This window comes from Pezoporus occidentalis, unplaced genomic scaffold (genome assembly GCF_034315485.1).
Source record: "Pezoporus occidentalis ecotype Australia unplaced genomic scaffold, CSIRO_AGI_Poc_V1 ctg4, whole genome shotgun sequence".
Lineage (NCBI taxonomy): Eukaryota > Metazoa > Chordata > Aves > Psittaciformes > Psittacidae > Pezoporus > Pezoporus occidentalis.
Window position 1 is genome coordinate 12,737,315 of NW_026915724.1, and position 19,165 is coordinate 12,756,479.

At 40.2% G+C, this 19,165-nt stretch overlaps 1 protein-coding gene across 25 annotated transcripts in view; it reads right to left on the minus strand.

The window, feature by feature from the left end:
- The window catches only part of DTNA (dystrobrevin alpha), a 233,011-nt gene that overhangs the window by 15,531 nt on the left and 198,315 nt on the right, over positions 1-19,165 (minus strand). For 17 of the 25 annotated variants that reach the window (XM_062633464.1, XM_062633460.1, XM_062633445.1 and 14 more), the window contains 5 exons: positions 14,152-14,239; positions 11,589-11,686; positions 10,116-10,229; positions 6,767-6,863; positions 1,177-1,336 (listed from right to left, as the gene is read on the minus strand). In XM_062633464.1, the coding sequence (XP_062489448.1) occupies positions 1,177-1,336; positions 6,767-6,863; positions 10,116-10,229; positions 11,589-11,686; positions 14,152-14,239 (557 nt within the window). Of the gene's footprint in view, positions 1-1,176; positions 1,337-3,438; positions 5,378-6,766; positions 6,864-10,115; positions 10,230-11,588; positions 11,687-14,151; positions 14,240-19,165 lie in introns of those variants that run through there. The other 8 variants (XM_062633446.1, XM_062633451.1, XM_062633449.1 and 5 more) reach the window with 4 other exon arrangements.

The following is a 19,165-nucleotide window of genomic DNA, read 5'->3' on the forward strand; positions in this document are numbered from 1 at the left end:
GATATCCAGCAATCGGTTATGTTGAGACTAGGAAATATTCCTTGGTTTGATATATGAATTGATTAGCACTTTAGTGGAAACTTCTTGATTGTATTATAGATTGAACCTTGTCTTAAGATACATGCACAGAGGCATAATTCCTACGAAAATCAAGAGGAAGGGTGCATGAAAAGGCTGAACTGGGGTCCTGGGAACAAGTACACTTCTACTGCAGCAGAGGAACTCCAGAGATCCACTTAAACTTGATTTGTACTAAGGAAACAGGGGAAAAAAAAGATTCAAATAAAAGAATTGCAGTGATATAAATATTTTAGGAGAGAGCAGATTAGAGAATATTTCTTCGTGCTTTAGTACTCAACATAATTATTTAATCTGTGGCCTTAGAAATTCAAAACAGTTTAAAATTTATTGTTGCTTGATGAAAGAGTGGAAAGAGGAGTGAAAACACTGTGCGGCAGTTTTCTGGAAACGCAAAGGAAAGGTTCACTTACACTTCAGATAAAATTTCTGTCTGGTCTAGCTGGACCCTTCTCAGAGGCCCAAAGCAAAAGACAAGGGTCAGCAGTCACAAACTGCATCAAGGGATGTTCCAATAAGATACAAGGACAAAAAATTTACACATTAAGCATGGTCAAACACTGGAACAGAGGCTGTGGAAAATTCATGCCAAGAGCCATTCAGAACTCAACTGGTTAAGGTCCTGAACAGTCTCATCTCACTTTGAAGCCCTCATTCTTGGAGCAGGAAGACATGGTGACTTACAAGAGTCTTTTCCACCTGAACTAATCCTATAATTGCACCAGCTATTCTTTGCAAAGTCTTAATTTTAAACTGAACATAGTGACAATGCCTTGCTGAAGTCAACAGCAATTCTTTTAGTTAACAGAGTGCTGATAACTGGCCTGGCCATCATGCACTGAAATTCCCTCTTACCACAAAATCTGTTAATTGGCATCATTGTCCAGTTTCTGCTTACCTGCTCACTTTGACAGCAAAATCTGATGGCTGACGAAGTTGATTTTCAATGGTAAACCACAGTTGTTGCATAACTGTTTTGCTTTGTTTTCATTCATACCATGCTATTCAGGAGCTCAGTTCATTTAGAAATATTTCACAAGAAATAATGATTCTTCAAACAGTCTCCAAGTATCTAGACAAGCTATTAATGAGACTTACTTTGTGCAAAGGCTTCCTGCACATCTCCTCCCACTCCAGTCAGAGAGTCCTGAGGTGCATGGGTTGGGGTGGAGCAGGCAGAGGCAGACCTGATGGGCATTGGAATTGGTCGACTGATTGTGTGGCTGGGCGAGGAGCGCGGGGAGCCTGCCCCTTGGGTCTGAAAAACAATCACAAGGGGTTAAACTGGTCTTTGCAATAGCCCTCTCCCGCTGCCCTTGTCACCCATCCCTCAGCTCAAAGGCATCATGCTCTTTGCAGATCAGTTAGGTAATGTTAATCTTGCTAAAAGAAATATATGGAAGTCAGCTGTTAGTGGAGAGCAATGCTTCTGTGAAGAAAAACAGTAAGTAGGAAAATATGAGTCAAGATCTGACTTCCTTTAAGCATGGGAAAATGTCAGGCAGCTAAATAAAAAAAAATCCAAGTTAACCAAAGTATAGAGCTCCTCTCTGCTCTCTTCTCCCTCTCACTGCCCCAGTCTGCATGCATGTTTGATAAAATATAATCCACTCAGACTATGAGAAGGGGAAAGATTCTGGCACTGATGAGGCTTTCAGCCTGGGCAAGGGACTGAAACAGCCCCTTTCATCAGAGTGCTGCCATGAGAGCTGATCACAGCCCTGCCCTCTGCCTCCCTGCAGGAGAGGGTCACGGTACATGCAAGCTCTCAGTCACATAAAGTCCGACACTCACAATAAATAATATAGCTTTCTGCTTTTTACTCGGGGCTAGAGGACTATTTTAAGCTGCTATTATATCATACACTATTAAATTGTTTGCTCTACAGGATTTACTGACGCACTCCCAAAACACTGTGGGGATAGGGCACTATAAATTCCTGCTGTGGGTTCAGTGGCTGGAAGTGAAAATGTTTTAACACCAGTCATATAAAACATCATGCTGTTAGCACCTTACAGTTAATATCACTTAGCTGAAATTTCAAGCAGACTTTACAAGAGTCGCTTTTACAAATGCAGCTGGGTGAGTGATACCAAGAGACACAGTGCCCCTTTCACCCACTGTTTCAAACCCCCTTAGAACATGCATCCACATAAGGAAAAACAGATGCTGGAGTCCACACCAAACTGCACATGGCTTTTGACAGTGTTTGGTAAATGGCAAGGATGGAGGCAGCTTGAGTGCTGTTGAATGGGAACTGCAACACATGCCCCATGTTCACAGTGACAAGTAACCTGAGGGCTCGTTTTTCCCTCACCTTGGCTTTATTTTGAGGATTCAGGAGGATTTCCTAACTCTTCCCATGGTGTTTATTTTGACTCCTGTAGTGGCTGCCACTGCAGCCCTGATATGGCTTGGCAAATGTGCTCTAAAAAGACAATAGCAGCCCACTGCAGGAGGACTGCAGCACTGCCCTTGAGATTTTTATGAATTCCTGCCCTGGACCATAAATAATGTATCAGAATACTGAGCTATTTGTTCTTTTCTCCCATCACCCCTTTCTAAGAGTCATTATCACCAGAGAGACATCAAGGGCAAATTAGGTTTATGAGGAATAAGCACATTACTGATGGGAGAACGGAGGATTTAATACTTATAATTTCTTTAATGATCAGTTTTAGAACATTTAAATGATGGATGAAAGAGAAGTCAAATACATAAAGGCCAGATGATCTCCTGTTTCTGGAACTGTCTGTACCCACTACAGCAGAAATGCAGGTCTCTGGTTCTCCAGAGGCAGGGCACGGAGGAATCTGAAGATGCTCCAAGGTCCTTGCAGGTCGCACCCCTGCACATCAGGGAAGATCTCTAGCTATCTCCTTTCATTCTACGACAGGACATGTTTCATCCTCTGTGAAACAGATTTGCTAAAGAATTTCTGGTTCCCTCTTTCACTTGCCCTTTTTCCTCGGCTCCCCTCTGCCTCTGATCCCTGTTATTGTTCTGGGCAACACCAACAGTGGAAACTTTCAGAGAAGATGAGGAAAAAAAAGGACAAAATTTGCTTCCTATAGTCGAGTCACATTAAAGGAATGAACTTCAGAACAGGCATTTTATTTACTAAAAATAACAGATGCCTGCCAGTACTTTGCTGGAATTTTCCCACAAGAGAAATGTAAAAGCTGCTGCACACCAGTTCTTACCCTGTGCCTGTTTTGCAGCTATGACTGAGATGTTGTGTTTATGATAAACAGTGCTCTCTTATCTCTAGCTTTCAGTGTCAGAATCAACTGTTTGGGAAGTGCAGGGAGATGAAGCATGTGGACTTCCCTCTCCCTTAAAAAAATTTCTCTTTATGCTGTTTGGGCAGTATCAGACAGAACTGAAGAACAGCAAGTTGAAACAGGCAGATATTAGAAAATGCCTGATTTCAGAGAGGTGAACATTTTAATTGTGTTTTACTCTAGACCCACCCCAGCCCAATTTTGTGGGAATGGAGTGCTTATTAGGATTAGATTCCTACTTACTGGTTATCAGCAGAAACGTGGTTTTCACAGGCCAGAGCTCATGGCCTGAAACCTGCTGTGATAATCTGTAGCAACTTCTTGGTATCCTCAGGAGAGGTATTAAGCACCAAATTGCTCCCAAACTTTGGCAGCCCCATTCGCTGAGGAAAAAGCCATACTGAAAGGGGAGCTTCAGCTTTTATGTTGTATTTGGATGCAGGTATCAATGTTCTTGTGCCTTTAGGGAAAATTTACATGTATTTTATTTAATTCACCATCCCTAGCCAACCTCCTATGGATTATAAGTTAACTCTTGTTAGACAGGAAAAGATTTCCCACACTCACGTGTCATGCATGCTTAGGATAAAACACTCGAAAAGAAAACTAGCTTTACAGGAGCTTTAGTCCATTGCTCCCTCTGCCGGAACTGAACTGGGATGACATATGGGGAAAGCCGGTCTCACAGCCTCATCAAAGACACAGATGTTAAGAACTCATTATTCTTTCTTGAGGAAGGGCAGTAGAGAAATATAAAGTTCATAAGCATTACATGACTTGCCAGGCTGCTCATTCCAGTTGAATTCCTCCAGAAATTAATTCAATCCTGCTTCTCTCAACAGATCATGAAATGGCATAGCATAATGGGGATCGTTTAATGGAAATTGTGAGAGTAATTCCTTAGCATCATCACCTGTTATTCAGTGAGGCTATTGCTCTTGGAAGAAATAAATCATATCTCATAACAGCCTGAAAATGTGCTTCCATTTAAAATGTACTTTCACTTACACTGTTCAGTGAACATTTTATATGACAGGGAAACTCTGGTCACGTTGGAAACTTTCTTTTGGGAATGGAAGGTTGTTTAATAATGAGGAATCAAAAATGACATCCCTTACATGGAGGTGATGTCTGGTCAGATTTAATTTTTGTGTGCAACAGATCGATGCTCTACAAAACTTAGCCAAAATGTTAGTTTTATGAAGGTGAGAATTATCTACAACCTCTGCACGCTCTACCATAGGTAGAACACCTCAGACTTGTGGCTGTACTTCTGCTGCTGAACGTGAGAGGAAGCATGTTTTATTAAAATGAAACATTGTTATTGGACTTATAAATCAGGCTGCTGTCTCAAAAGTGCTTTTTTCTTAGCTTCATCTATTTCCAAGATCCATTTCAATACAAAACAGCTCCAAAACAATTGTATTTTCTACAATTTACCATTAGTAATATAAATACTTGACCTTTTTGATCTAGGTGGCAGAAGCTGTTTAGAAACTACATTATTCTCCTGAGGACTCATGGGACTGTTAGCATCAGTACCTGCTTTAAAAGATGTGTCTGATATTTTCTGGACAAAGTGGGATTTCAAACTTATTGCCCTGGTCTAATTTAAATTCAGTTATGTTTCTCTTCAAGTTCCAAAATTCTCATTACATTTTCAAACCTCTGTCTATGGTAGAAGTGTTCTTTAGTTCATATTCTAGGTTGGTTTCACTACAGTTGGGTGGTAGTTTCCATATTGTGCGTGTTCTTACTTAGAGGAGTGAGAAAAAGATCAAGACATCTTGTAGCCATGACTCACTTTCTCAAGGGCTAAGATGTTTAACTGTGAAAATTGCTCTAAGCTACTTGAAAATAACGTGTCAAAGAATTGCAAACTATTAATTTTGGTCAAAAGAACACACACACATTTCAAGCAAAGGAAGTAACAAATCACAGGAACACAATCACATTTAGGAGTTAGTGAGGCCTCCAGTAAGGAGGTAACTTACTACCTGTTTCAATTCTTCTTCCTGAAGGGAAATAGGATCAGCATATGAGATTAGCCAGGATGTAAGTGAAGAACAGAAAACAAAGCCATATTCGGAGTACAGGGATAAAGGTACAGTTGGTACTGTTGATAGTTGAAGATATGTGACTGTGTTATGGTCTGACCTCTGCATACTTTGAAACACTAGAACTGTGCAAAGCGTGCAGAAAACTACTATTACCTCCTACGCCCTACAAATTTTCTTTGTCCAGGCAGTGGACAGCAGGCAGCCCTAACTGCTAGTTGTAGCACCGCAGCATTTCACAGTCTACTTCCCAAAAATCTGCCGGCTACTCAGTGGGCTCTGATGCTCAGGTGCCATCAGTTCCTGCATTGTGGGTGCAGGAGCCTGCACCTGAGGAAGTGCAAATGACAGAATATGTCAAAATCATCCTTTGATGCAAATCCATGCTGCTAAATGGATTTCAGTGAAATGCTTTCTGTTTTTATCATAGCCATATCAGACCCAAGTTGCACTGAATTTCCATGCACTCTTTTTATCTGGCCTGGGCAACAACAAAACAGGCTCTAGTGCTATTCAGAGCACTTTCTTCTATGTGAATAGAAGAATGTCACAGAAATGTGAATTTCTAGCATTGCCTGTCCTAAGGCACATCAGATAAAATAGGGTTGGACTCTGCAAATAAAGGCACATTTTCCATCTTGCCCTTGTCTGTCTTAAAATGCACATGCTTTTTGATATCTTCATTTTTAACTGAGATCCTTTGTTTCATTTGTTTAACCCTTGTTTCTCTATTTATGAAAATGACCAAGTGCTGCTGGGGAAGCATCTCTAAGATCGGAGAGTTACATGTGGTTCTCAAATTGCCCATCTGACACAACTAGCAACTGAATGGGCAAAGTTAAAGGAACTAGCAAAAGCAATTCCGTACGGTCAACTGGTAATAGTATACAGCACTGAAGTGTTTTCTGCAAAACCACCTGAAACTGGACCACAAAGTATTTTGTGTTCGGACACTGCTGAATGTTAATCCAGAGATTCTAGCCTGAAATCCAGAAATGCGGCCAAATCCTTCTACAAAAGAGCAAAACAAGATTGCATTGTATCACGTTCCAGTGTTATTTAAAGGATTGTATTAATTCTTCAATACTTCAGAGACTGTCTCTAATGTTCCATCAACTTAGCAGGTGACAATGATGACGCAGTGTTACTACAGGAACAACATCACCTGAGATTCATTTGAAACCCCTGAATTGAAAGACCAAGGCAAAAAACAGAAAGGAAAGGAAACAAAGGCAAATTTTATTGCTGTAAATAGTCAAGTTCTGCAGAATCGGCGGTCATATCTCCCTCTCCTCTCTTGCTTCACTCTGCCTGCTCTCCTTGGTAGTACCAGGTGGAGCCGCTTACCTTCAGCAGTTTCATGAGGCCTTCCAACTGAACCATTAGCTCCCTCCGGCTTTCCTGGAGAGCAGACATCCTCTGCTCCAGCTCATCCTTCCGCTGTCTGAGAAACAAGCAGATCTGATCAGAGCTTACCCCTCACAGTGTCAGCAGTTTTAAACTACATCATTTCCCCAGCCCGAATATGAGGTATATGCTTACAGACCACAGGAAAGCAAACACACTGTATTAATTCAGCACAGTGCTTAGAAATGGGATTACATGAAAACTAGGGAGTTCCCTCATACTGAGAATATTCATGGGACTGAGTATAGTGATTAGGAAAAAGATAGACACTGACACAGACCCTTCTCCAAAGAACAAATGAGGATCAAACAAATCTGTGTTATATTCCCTTGTGGGAAAGCCTGGCAATTTCTGCCTTTGGATCTCTCAAGTCAATAACCTCACTAGCTGTCAGAAGAAATTAAAGGCATGCCCTGAAGGACAGGAAATTACAGCAGGGGCACTGAACAGAGCAAGATATGAAAGAAACTAAGAAAGTTCAGAAATTCAGCTAGAAAACCACAGTGATATGTTTTTGTTTCTATTACTTTTTCTGAAAGCAAAGAGTAAGACTATCACATACTGGAGATAGAACTGCTTGAAAAATAGCTCTTTGGACTTGGAGTCCGGTGCTGGTCCTGTGATAGCGTGAATACTGAGCCACTAGACGTGTGACAGCCAGTCTGTGCCCACAGAAACGGGAACAGCTTTGATTCTGCACAGCTCCACTGCACAGGACAGGGATTCAGCACTTACACATGTTCAACTACTGAATTGTGTGAGAGGTTCTCACATAAGCACATAATAAAATTGTTGCTTCTTGGAAGCTATGACATAATTAACAATATTACTGCTGAAAAATCACATATTAAGATATATTTTATATACTACTGTGTTGCAAATAACACCAACCCACTATTTCATTAGCTTTGTACCAATATGACAATTTAATCCTAAATGGAAAAGCAGCAGAGCCAACAAGACTAAGTACACTTCCTGTATTTAGGGAAATATGAAACCTCAATTTTGAGGCTTCTCTGGAAGTGAACAGATACTGATACAAGCAACACTGATTTCTACAGGATTGCTCATGTGTGCTCTCGCCTATATAATAGTATCATAGAGTAACACTGCAAAGCTGTATTTACTCTTCTGGAGGATTAATCTATTTTCTGCTACAAAAACTGCTTGTGCTGGCTTTTCTTTTCCAGGCATGTAATGGTTGCAAATGCTATGAACTGTACAAAGGCAACAGAGTTTACAGAACTGCTAACAAAAATAAGATACCTAATCCATGTAATTCAAAGTGGCAGGCCCTAGCAGAGACCTCTCCTGGGATTTAGATTCATTCTGTGGGGGAAGAGGATCTAAGCAGCCAGACTGCTCCTCTGACTTTTTTCTCCCACTGTACTCCCGAGCAAGTTCATGGAAGTAATAAGCTTTCCAATCTGTCTCCAAGACAGCACTGATAATGTGAAGGAATACTCAAAACCTTGTTTCAGTGAGACTGCAACGCTGCAGCAGCTAGTCAGAGGTGCTGGGACAGGTACCTGCAACATAATTTACAGATTCCAGTGTTTCTTAATATTATATGAGCTAAACTGTCCTAATTGCTTCAAGCCCCCAAAGTCTGTGGGGTAACATGTAAATCAGCGTTGCTGTTCTGAGTCCTTCTGTTTTACACATGATAACAACAGCCTCATGACATCTTAAGTGTTTAAGAACTTGAGGTAGTGCTGAAATTCCACAGTAAATCAAAGACAATCTTTTGCCTTTCAAATGGTGAACATCTTAGAAGGTATGCAAAGCAGTACAGACCCACAGACCATAAGTTATTTTCTGACACTACCATATTAAATCAGAGAAGATATCATAATTGAGGAAGACAGAATCACTGCTCTAGGGACACCCTGTGTCACAAAATTCAAATAGGGATATTATGCTCCCAATATGTGTAGCAAAACTGCAAAGAGGGATAATTAAGTAGCCAGTCTGCTAACGCTGCACAATCATTTGACTTTTTTTTAAGGATAATTAATTTTATTTGTCAACTACACAGAAAGCTAATCTCCTAAACCTGATTAAAATAGACCTTAGGCTTGATGCACAGGAGCTACATTATTGGTGTATCTTAAGCAGTGCACATATTTTCATCACAGTCACTTTCACATGTCACACAGAATGTCACTTGCCTGTAGATCTCTAGAAGTAATTACACACTAAAATCTCTTAGAAATGAAGAAGCTAATTTGTCTTCAGATTGGAAAGCAAATTTAGTTATTTGTGAAAAATATTTTAGTGTGGAAAACTCTATAGTAAAACTATATAGTATTTGCAAAGAAAAAAATTCAGCACAATTTCTTACTGTAATTTCCTTTGGTTATGAATCAGACCACTAAAATATTACTTGTATGAGGTGCACCTAAGTGGCCAAAAATGTTCTTTAGCCTCATGCAAGCTCTAAGTGGCACAGGGATAAAACTTAATTTAGCATTGTTTCACTAGAAAGAAAGTGCTTACACTCTATTCTCTATTCGCATGAAGTGTTTTGAATAGTTCTTATTGGCTTCTCTGCCTGGCTTTCACAACACAGCACTTTCAGGGAGCCTACATATCTGGGCCAATAACTATTGTACTTCTTTAATGTGATACACATGGCAATTAGTAAATCCATGTAAAGTATCCTAATTAACATGCAGACACATCCATATTGATGTTTTTAGTTTGGTGGGATAATTGGAGAGATGATCCCCTTCAGCTGCCGCAGATGACATTACTCCCTACTTCCCACGTGACAAAGAGGATCCTCCTGCAGCCTGGTTTTGCACTGTGAAGCGAACTGACCTCATCTTAGAGCTCAGCACTTGGGAAATTTCCAAAAATTAATGTCTAATTCTGGCTGTATTTTCATGTAGCTCTGTATTTACTTTAGCATAAATGAGAAGTCTTTGTAGAAGCATTTGTTCTGACAGAACACCATTTTTCCCCATATAATTAATGGCACTTGGACAAGGCTGTGGGGACCTATTCCAAATGACCTAAGGGCCTAACTCTGGAAACATTAATGCACATGCTTAATTTAATGTAGATGAGTAATATGTGAGATTTCTCATGCATGCTGTTTAAAGCATAAGCTTAATTACTTCTAGGACTACAGCCTGCACTGAAAATGGAGGAAAAAATATGCATTGTGTTATTTACTTTAAAAAGGCCCAAAACAGTAAGCCAGGCTTATCTCTCATTTTTTCTCTTATTGAGAATGACTGGCTGGCCCCAGTCATGGCTGGAGGTTTTACCACTGAGGACTTACCTCAGGAGCCGGAGCTCTGCAAGGAGAGTGGGATTTTGCTGTGCCTTCTCTGGTGTGGGCTGAGACGCTTGCTCATGTTCAAGTCGCAGCCTCTGGATCTCCTGTAGGATTTCTCTTGGGGAGGAGAACAAGCAAAAGACTACAAGTCAGTAATTTTCCACAAGACCAGCTCAGCGGACACTGCAAGAGGGGAAAAGGTATGAGTGCATGTAGCTCTTCATCAACACAGATATGATGACTCGGCTCCAATCGACAAAAGAAACCCCCAGCAGTGGAAGAGGGCTCTGGATATTTTTTAAATGAACTTTTAGGATTTCACTATAAAGGGAAATACTGATTCAAGACCCCCAAAAAAATCAGAGGTAGACATTAAATAGCTCTATGCTTAATGAAATTGTTCCTTTCTTGTTCTTCCCCACAAACACTTGAAGCACCCCGTGTATGCAAATTAAAGTAACAAATTAAAGGTCCTTCTTGAGGATCAGATAAAATACTCAGCTCTTAAAAAAATACTTTTAGTGTATGTAGAGATTTGAGAGTGGTCAACAATTTATGCAGAAGCACTTTAACAGGACTTGTTATGACTGGCTTGGCAGCCCTGGAGAGCTGTCAAAAGGCTAATACAAAGCTTCGCAGCAGCAGGTTGACACCTTTGTGAGTTTTGCCTTGTCTTCACACCGTGCTGGACAGCAGATGGTCAGGAGGCAGCCTCGAACTATGAAAGACAAATGGAGACTGGAGCTGGTGGCTCATTACATGGTGACAGAAGGTAGTGCAGTGTTTGGAATAGGAAACCATCTGGTCTGGGCTGGCCTCTATTTTACAGTCCAGCAGTAAAAGCAGAGCTTTGCTGCCACACATTTCACAGCATCAGGCAGCCTGACACCCAGGGCCAGATCCTCTGCTGCTAACAAATGGCATCACTCCTTTTTGGGGCCGGCTGGCCTATTTCTCCTGACATAATCCCAGTCTTGGTCACATCCACAGCTCCCATTTGATCAGCAGCCTAAGTTGCTGCTACCCTTTCTGCAAACCTTTCCCAGGCCGATTGTGCTCTGTAGAACTTTAATCATCTTTTCCACAAATCAAAGCAGGGGAGCATAACATTACCAGTGTGACTCATCCTTTTATCATTTCATGTTAAAGTGCTACACAGGATCCAACTCAAAGTTAATCTGGTTTTGAAACAGGTCAGGCTTTTTTTTTTTTAAACTCTTCACAAACAGCAGCTGCAAACAGTAAAGCATCAATGACTGTATCACAATGAATAGTACACTCATTAAAACACAGGGTGGCTATGGATTTCAAAGCCTTTGTGATATTTTGTGGACTTTTCTATAACTTGCACTTTTTGTAGGGGGAGGTGCATATGCATGTATAAGCAAAGAAGTAGGTGGCAAAAAGTGTTAAGAAAGAAACAAACATGCACAATACATGGGCCTGAACAAAAGCAGGTACTTTGTGGATGCTTACCGGTTTTTATTTTCAAGCTCTGCTATCAGCTGCCTTTGTTGCTTGTTTGCATCAATGGTGAAGGAGATATCTGACGCCCCTCTCTGCTGACCCTGCTGCTGTTGTAAAAAAGAGAAGGCTGCATTGAAGGAGGATTAGCCAGCATCCACCCATAAACTCAACACAGATGTGTTCTGTGAAATCTGCTTACAGAAAATGCAGTACCAGGCTTGCCTACAATAAAAATAAAAGAGCATCCATGTTGTGCTCATACCAGCATGGCTCCACTGCTAGTAGAAGGAGGGTAAGTGCTAGAGTAAATAAGACTCAGTGTTTGCCATCCTGTCATTCACTTCTTCTTCAGGGAGCCTCCTCTGAACCAATCGTTAAAGGCAACAGCACTGCTGCAGGCATTTGCTGTAATACGTCTGTTCATTTTGATATTCCACACAAGAGGAACACACTGAAGCAAAACCTAGTGCCTCTCTTCAAAAAGAAAGGGATGCGTTTCCAGCGCTGTGACGCTTTGTTCTCTTGAAAGTACAGTTTTAGTTTGAATACTGTATTCAGTTTTCAGTCTGTCTGTGTGGCCTGTTTTGGCCAAGGTTTCCTATTACACTCTGCTGATACTTCAGAAAATCTCTTTCTCCAGTCATTCAGCTACAGCAGTACCTTTTCCCTCAATAAAATGAAGTGGGAATTAAACTATTTCTTACCAAAGCAGGCAATGTTCACTACAGCTTCCGTGGATTATGCTCTTTTTTTCATGTTTATCAGAAATAACCAAGTATTATTTTCCTTGTTCACACTTCTGTATTTCAGTATTGTACCAATGAGAACACAGACCAAGACATTTAAAGTTTCACAGCTGCCAAAGATATCCATTTATTTCCACTTCCAACCTGAAAGATGAGATACTAAAAACCACTCTTTTAAGTTACTGCTGTGATCTGAGTGTTTCTCACCATAAAAGCCCTGTGAAGTGTAACTCTAACTAATTTTATGTGATGCCGGGCACCTCCTCCTCCAGGAGGTGGACCCTTGAAAAGGATGAAGATACGTCTCATTGCAAACCTTTGTTCCTTTTTAGCACTGACTGTGAGAAAAGGGCAGGATGTTATGCCTGTAACCATTTATTGTATTTTCTGCTACAGTTACATTTTCCCATTAAATTTCCAACCATAGGGATGCAGAGCAGTGCATAAATAAGAAAAACTGCTTCACCCTGGTGGATGGATGTCGCAACTGATTCAGGGGGTACCAGGATCCCTATCCTGAATGCCCAGAGTTCATAAGACATTTTATTCCTTAAAAAACAAAATGACCATCAGCAAAGCTTTAAAAATTTCCACTGTGCTCTTAATGTGGTGCCACTCTCATGCTTGAAAAGATTTCTGTATACAGAAACTTTCTCTTTTCCTTCTGTCTCTTTCCTTCAAACCAGCTGTATTTAAAAGCTACCTAAATATTGTTTCTAAATTTTCCCCCATATCACAGACATGTTATCTACAACTGATTTCTATCAGTTTCTACCCAGAGACATTAATAATGTTAAATCTTATTCTCATAAAGAATTACTGTCCTGTGGAAACAGGACCATCAGCTACAGATTGCCTTAAATTTAAATCTCTATGTCACACCTCTGGAAGTGATTGACTTGGGCTGGGCTGGCAGACCAGGAGCACCCTTCTCCTCCCCTGCAGCTGTGGGTAGTGTGAAATCTTCCATGACAGATGGCTGCACGGGGTGGCAGCTTCATCTTCACTGCCTTCACTTGGAAGGAACATGACTCAAAATTTTTACACAAGAGCAGTGCCTGATTTTGCCCTTTCAGTTAACCCTGCCATGTAAATCTCAGTGAGAAAATATGCTTCTGAGCACTCTGGACTGGCTGCTTTTCACTTAACCATCATTTATGGTCCCTTGTTCTACCTAATGTGCTGAGATGGAAAAAAAGTAACTAGGCTGACCTTATTTGTGCCATTTAAGTTTTTATATACTTCGATTAGGTTCCTGCTTCATTCTCTCTTGTTCCTGAATATAGTTAGTAAGGTTTTAGCCTGTCATCACCTTGTATCTTGGGATACATAGAACAGAATAATCATTGCTTTGAAATAAAAATGGGAGCCTGGGCTAATGCAAGGGGTCATTAGAGTCATCCTGCTGAAGATCATTCTTTAAAATCCTCAGCATTTAGGGCCCTAGTGGCCATGATATTTGAACTAAAAAGTAAAATGGATTCACCACCCCATTTTTCTGCTGCACTAAATCATTAACCTTTAACCAAAGCTAGTCCAGGCTGTATTTTCTAGTCTTTCATGAGTTCAAGATGTCAGGTTCCCTCTGCTGTAATTGTTAAAATACCATTGCATTAGTATATAGATTATATGCATTAGTACGTGGATTCTTTGGTTCAAATGGACTGCATAAAAGTGTTATTACTAAACCATAACGGCGCCTGATGAAAAGGTTAGGGAAAAATAATCCATTAATCATTAAGACTGTCAGATGTAATGTCCCTGATCTTGCCAAGCCCCTGGAACGTGACAGAAGGAAAGAGCCTTCCTTTAATTAAAACACTTACTGATGAAGAAGTTTCTGCTGCCAGCCTTGCTGCATACCTGGCGATCAGCTTATGTTCTTCATCCAGGCGGCTTGCGCTGTCGAGCACACTGCTCAGGGTTGGAAGGGAAGGAGGGAAGACATGTTAACACCGGTAAAAATGGCCACTGCTGTGTCAACGCTGTCCACTCACACACCCTCATTACAGAATTCAGAAGCAAAATATTGCCAAATTAACAATGGTAGACGTTAACTGAACAAAGGGAAGAAGTGGGAGGCTGATTTCCCTGGAAGGATCAGCTCTGGGTGCTAAGCAGCACCTTCCTTTAGGGGAAAACAGCAGCAATCCGCAAATCCTGGGCAAGGGTTTGCAAATCACAGATACTCTGTCCAAAGAGGGGTGGGAGGTGGTTAGGACCACTGGTCAACATTTGTATTTACTTATAAGCTTTGTCATACCACCTAGAAGAGTGATACTGATTGGACAGTGGATTAGCGGGAACCTCAGTGTTTGCTGAGAAAAATTTCAGTAGCTTTGTCAGATTTGCAACAGAAAACAGTATTCAGGACAGTTTTGCAGGGCACTTGTCACACTTTAGAACCACTGATCTATAATTTATAATCAGACCTTCTCTTTTATTCTTGGTTCCTTGGTATTTGGGAATAAGGTTTCAGGGAATCACACAATGGTGATCAGAAAGCACAAGAACTAAAGAGCAAATATTTGGAAATCCTTTAAAATATCGCAACTTGTTACTTCTCCCCCCAGCCCCCTCCCAAGAATATCAAAGACAAATTTGTCTCTCAGGTTAACCCCTGAAAGGCTATTATTTAGTCAGATGAGAAGGAAAAAGGCACTATGTGGAGAACCTTTACTAATTCTAAACATCTAGAAGTTTGCAGAGAACCATCAAAACTAATAAACTGCCAAGGAAGGACATCTGAAGAGGACTTAGTTGACCCTGGACAATCCTGGGAGTTAGAATCCTGCAGTGCATTACTTTTAGTATATACAAGAGAAGAACAATGAAGCCTCTAAGAAGAGGTGAGAAGAATGCATTGCTCTGTGGAATACAAGACAGCCTGCAGACTATCCCAGACAGAGGTAAGTCTGTCCTCTTTTCTTAACCCTTGGCAACTGTCTTAATGTTTTGGCTGAAGGGAGGCAGATGCATAACTCCCTACCCGTGTGCTCTTCAGGGCACACAGCTGGTTGCTGGTGAATGAGCTTCACATTTCAGAACAATGTGTAAAACAAGGGTTATATTGGGCATGGGCATCTTACTCTGAGTTTTGCCAGAAATTATATCTTGAACTTCAAAAGACTTCCAGATGAAAACAGCGCTTGCGCAAAAAGTTCTGCTTTTGAAGAACTGGCATCTTTAAAAGGAAAAGGGAATATTTCTCCAAAATTTCTCAGTGAGTTCATATCCCCAGATACCTGAGGGAACTATAATGTGCATGTTTGGGTTGTCTTGATTAAGTCCACTGGGATTTAGAAGTTATGTTTGAAAGATGAGTACTGGTTGATATTCATTGATCATTAAAATAAAGCTGGGAGTCATGTGGATTTGTTATGGCTTCCTGAGGTACGGAAAAAAAGACAAACATCATCTTTTTTTCATTCTGACAATAACCTGTGAGACCACAAACATGGGGTTTAGAAAAACAGTAAAGCTATGAAAAGTCAGACCCTGGGGGGTTCTGTGTAAGCTAAGCTTGAGCTGCAGACTAGACATAAGACTTCTGGTGGCAGACAAACACTAATTTTTGGGTTCGGTTATGTTTCATTTATTTTGTTACATACATAGCTGAATCCTATGCTTACCCAGACTCTTGTGGGATAACCAGTTTACTTTCTAGAAAGACCCAAGCTATAGGTATTTTTCTAAATTTATACAGTTCTGCTTCTTACATACTCATGCTTACTGTCCTGATATGTCACCCAGAGAAAGTAAGGGGCAAGCGACTCCTGCAGACACATCAAATTATGCAAACCAGGTAATAAGGGCTACTTTCATGACTTTAATCTTCAGTTTTTCCGTAACGACTAAAACATCACATCCTAACAGATGGCTGTGAAAACAAGCATTCGGCATTAATTCTCCTTTCTACAGCAATGTGCTGGAAAAACAACGGATATTAGCCATCCTGGAAAAATAACGGATTATGGTTCCACTTGCTGGCATAACACAATCTGTAACATAGTTCTGAGATGCAAGTTGGCTCCTGAGACAATGACTTTATTGAATGAACCAAGCCACTGCAGCATTTTGATTCTTATTTGCTACTTAATGCCTTTGATATATATTTATGTGTAGGTGGAACTCATAAAATAGATGTAGCAGCACGTCAAATTTTGCCTATGAATGCCACAAATCACTGGTCCCAAAGCTTTGTAAATTAAATTTCAGTGTCTGAGATAAATTTAGTTCTGGAATGTAACTATTTGATGTGAACATTAAGAACAAAGGTATGCACAGCAGCATTAGCCTTGACTGCCAAGATTTTTATGTCTCAGAGTTCTGATATGACATAATTCACTTCTGTTTTACTTCAGAAGTTTCATGGACAATGATACAGTGAAATACACATAAGCTTCAAAATGTTATGAACATGTGTGCAGAACCTGGCACCCTCAAGAGAATGGTTCAGGAGCCCCTTTCAAAGAAACTGAACATTTTGCAGACAAGTATCCTGCTGCTGCTTGTTTTCTAAAAGACTTAACATTTTTAAGACTGCTTCTCCATTAGTCACTATTTCTTTAAAGACTTTAAAATTATTAGCAATAATTGGTCTGACAGAATTATTGTCACTCCAATATTATAACCTGCATAATAAGACTTCTTTTTTAGGCTTTAGTGGATCTATGTAATATTCTGCAGTCTAAGGGAGATCCATAAAAGAAGGATCTCAGAACTGCAGGCAGAGGATGAAAAATATGACAGCCTGTGAACAAAGGGGTGATACTTTGCTATTCCTCAGGCTTTGGATATGTCAAATCAGCCTGATCTGCAGTAGACACCCTGCAACAGGTGATATGGATGTCTCTGATGGTCTTAAAATTACATCACTGCTGGGAAGAAAAGCCTCAGAAATGTCAGTCTCTTGTGGAATTTTTGCAATAGAGACATCAGTGTGGTCTTTGTGACATGCTCTTATTCTACAAACCTTCACTTAACAAATAATTTACTACAGAGAATACTGACAGATTAGAGGGCAGGTTTCTAAGCCTCAGGGCTGTAAGAACAATGTGCTATCAGCACCCCACCAAATGTATTCTGAGGATTATCTGTGACACTTTCAAAATTGGATTGGTTTAAGGCACTTGAAACTGAGCCACATCATCTGACCCCCCTGCTATTGTTAATTTGCCACACCTTTAGAATCACCGAGATTTTACCATCAAATTAACATTCAGATATATGGGTATAATCATGAAAACTAACTCTGTTCAAGGAAGACAAGTGTCTATACATTTCCTCTGTAGCAGCAGGTTTCTGAATGCTTTTCCTTTTTCAGGAGAGGATTAGACCAGCCTTCCTAGCAAGGGTTAGCTGTTATGAACACACCCTCAATAAAAATTTTTATCATATTTACCAATATTTTATTTACCAATATATACCAAAATTATTTACCAAAATATTACAATATTCTACCAAAAATTTACCAATTTTTTACCAAATCTAATACCATAGAATAGTATGGGACTTTTACAGCACAGAAATATGACTTACCACAGTGTAATAGAAAAATAAATAAATTCAGAAAATAACTTACTATGGAACCAAAATAACCTCCTACTTAAAATATATTTTATCTTATGTCCTTCTGCACCTGAAAAGAAAAAGGCTGAAATATGTGGAATTAATATTCAAAACTAGGTAAAGTCTCTACCTTATATGAACAAAAAGGAAAACTATTTGCAGTTAAAAGCTCTTTTTTAGAATCGGACATGAAAGAAGAACTAAATTAAGTATCAAGTATTGGTTTTACATGTTAAAATGTATTTTATGATGAAACTAACCAAAACATCCAGCTAAGGGATATTTTTACTACCCGTACAGTTACTATAATTCATGAATTAAGTCTTTCTCTTGTTTCTTAATTTTCCCTGAAATACTGGATTCTAAAAAGCCCTCAAGTAGCTTATTAGCCTGCGGGGGATGGAAAGGAAAACTTCCTAGTTGCAGTTTCAAATAAATGCAGATGAAAAATGAAGATAAATAGAGAAAATTACTTAATTAACAGCCCCCCCCGTCCCCCAGTATAAATACTAGCTACATTTAAACCAGAAAAAAGGTATACTGGGCTATACTGGACTTATCATTAGCTACTATAAATTAGCCTGGCTCAGTATCCAAAAAAAAAAAGCAACTCATTTTGAAACATTACTATACAGCTCTTCAGATAATGGTATGTATTATGTTCACAAAGTCCTTCTGTAGGTTTTTCTTGCAGATGAGGGTCCAGCTACAATCATTCCTCTTTTCATCTTCGGCTGCCAGTTGCACTTGAAAGTAATGTGGCAGCATGTATGGGTATGTACACGTGGTATTTTGCAAGCAGATACAATAGCTGAGCTGGCTAACTGCAGCCACCCCAAAATGAGAAGCTACCTGACTATAGTTAGCTAAATGTTTTACTCAGGTTACCAAATCTTCCTAAGTTGCAGGGTGAAATAACTTCAACTCGGCACCACCCTAACACAGCTGTGTGAGTTTTGAACAAACTCCATCCAGCCACTCCAGGGCACAGACAGGAGTTCACCTTTGCCTGAAGATGCCACCCCAGCCTACATGAGATGAAGCAGCTGAGCCTCCTGCAGAGCCCTCACCTCCTCTCCTGGAAACTGGCTTCACACGGGAGCTTCAGGATGGCAACGCTGTTTGTTCTTCTTGTCTTTACCAGAATATAACTGTTCCCTTTCCCCAGCAATCTCATTAGAACAAAGCAGAAAATGGCAATGCAGTATGGTTTGATGCATGATTAACATTGCTGTCCCTCTTGGTTATGTTTCTGTCAAAATCTAATTG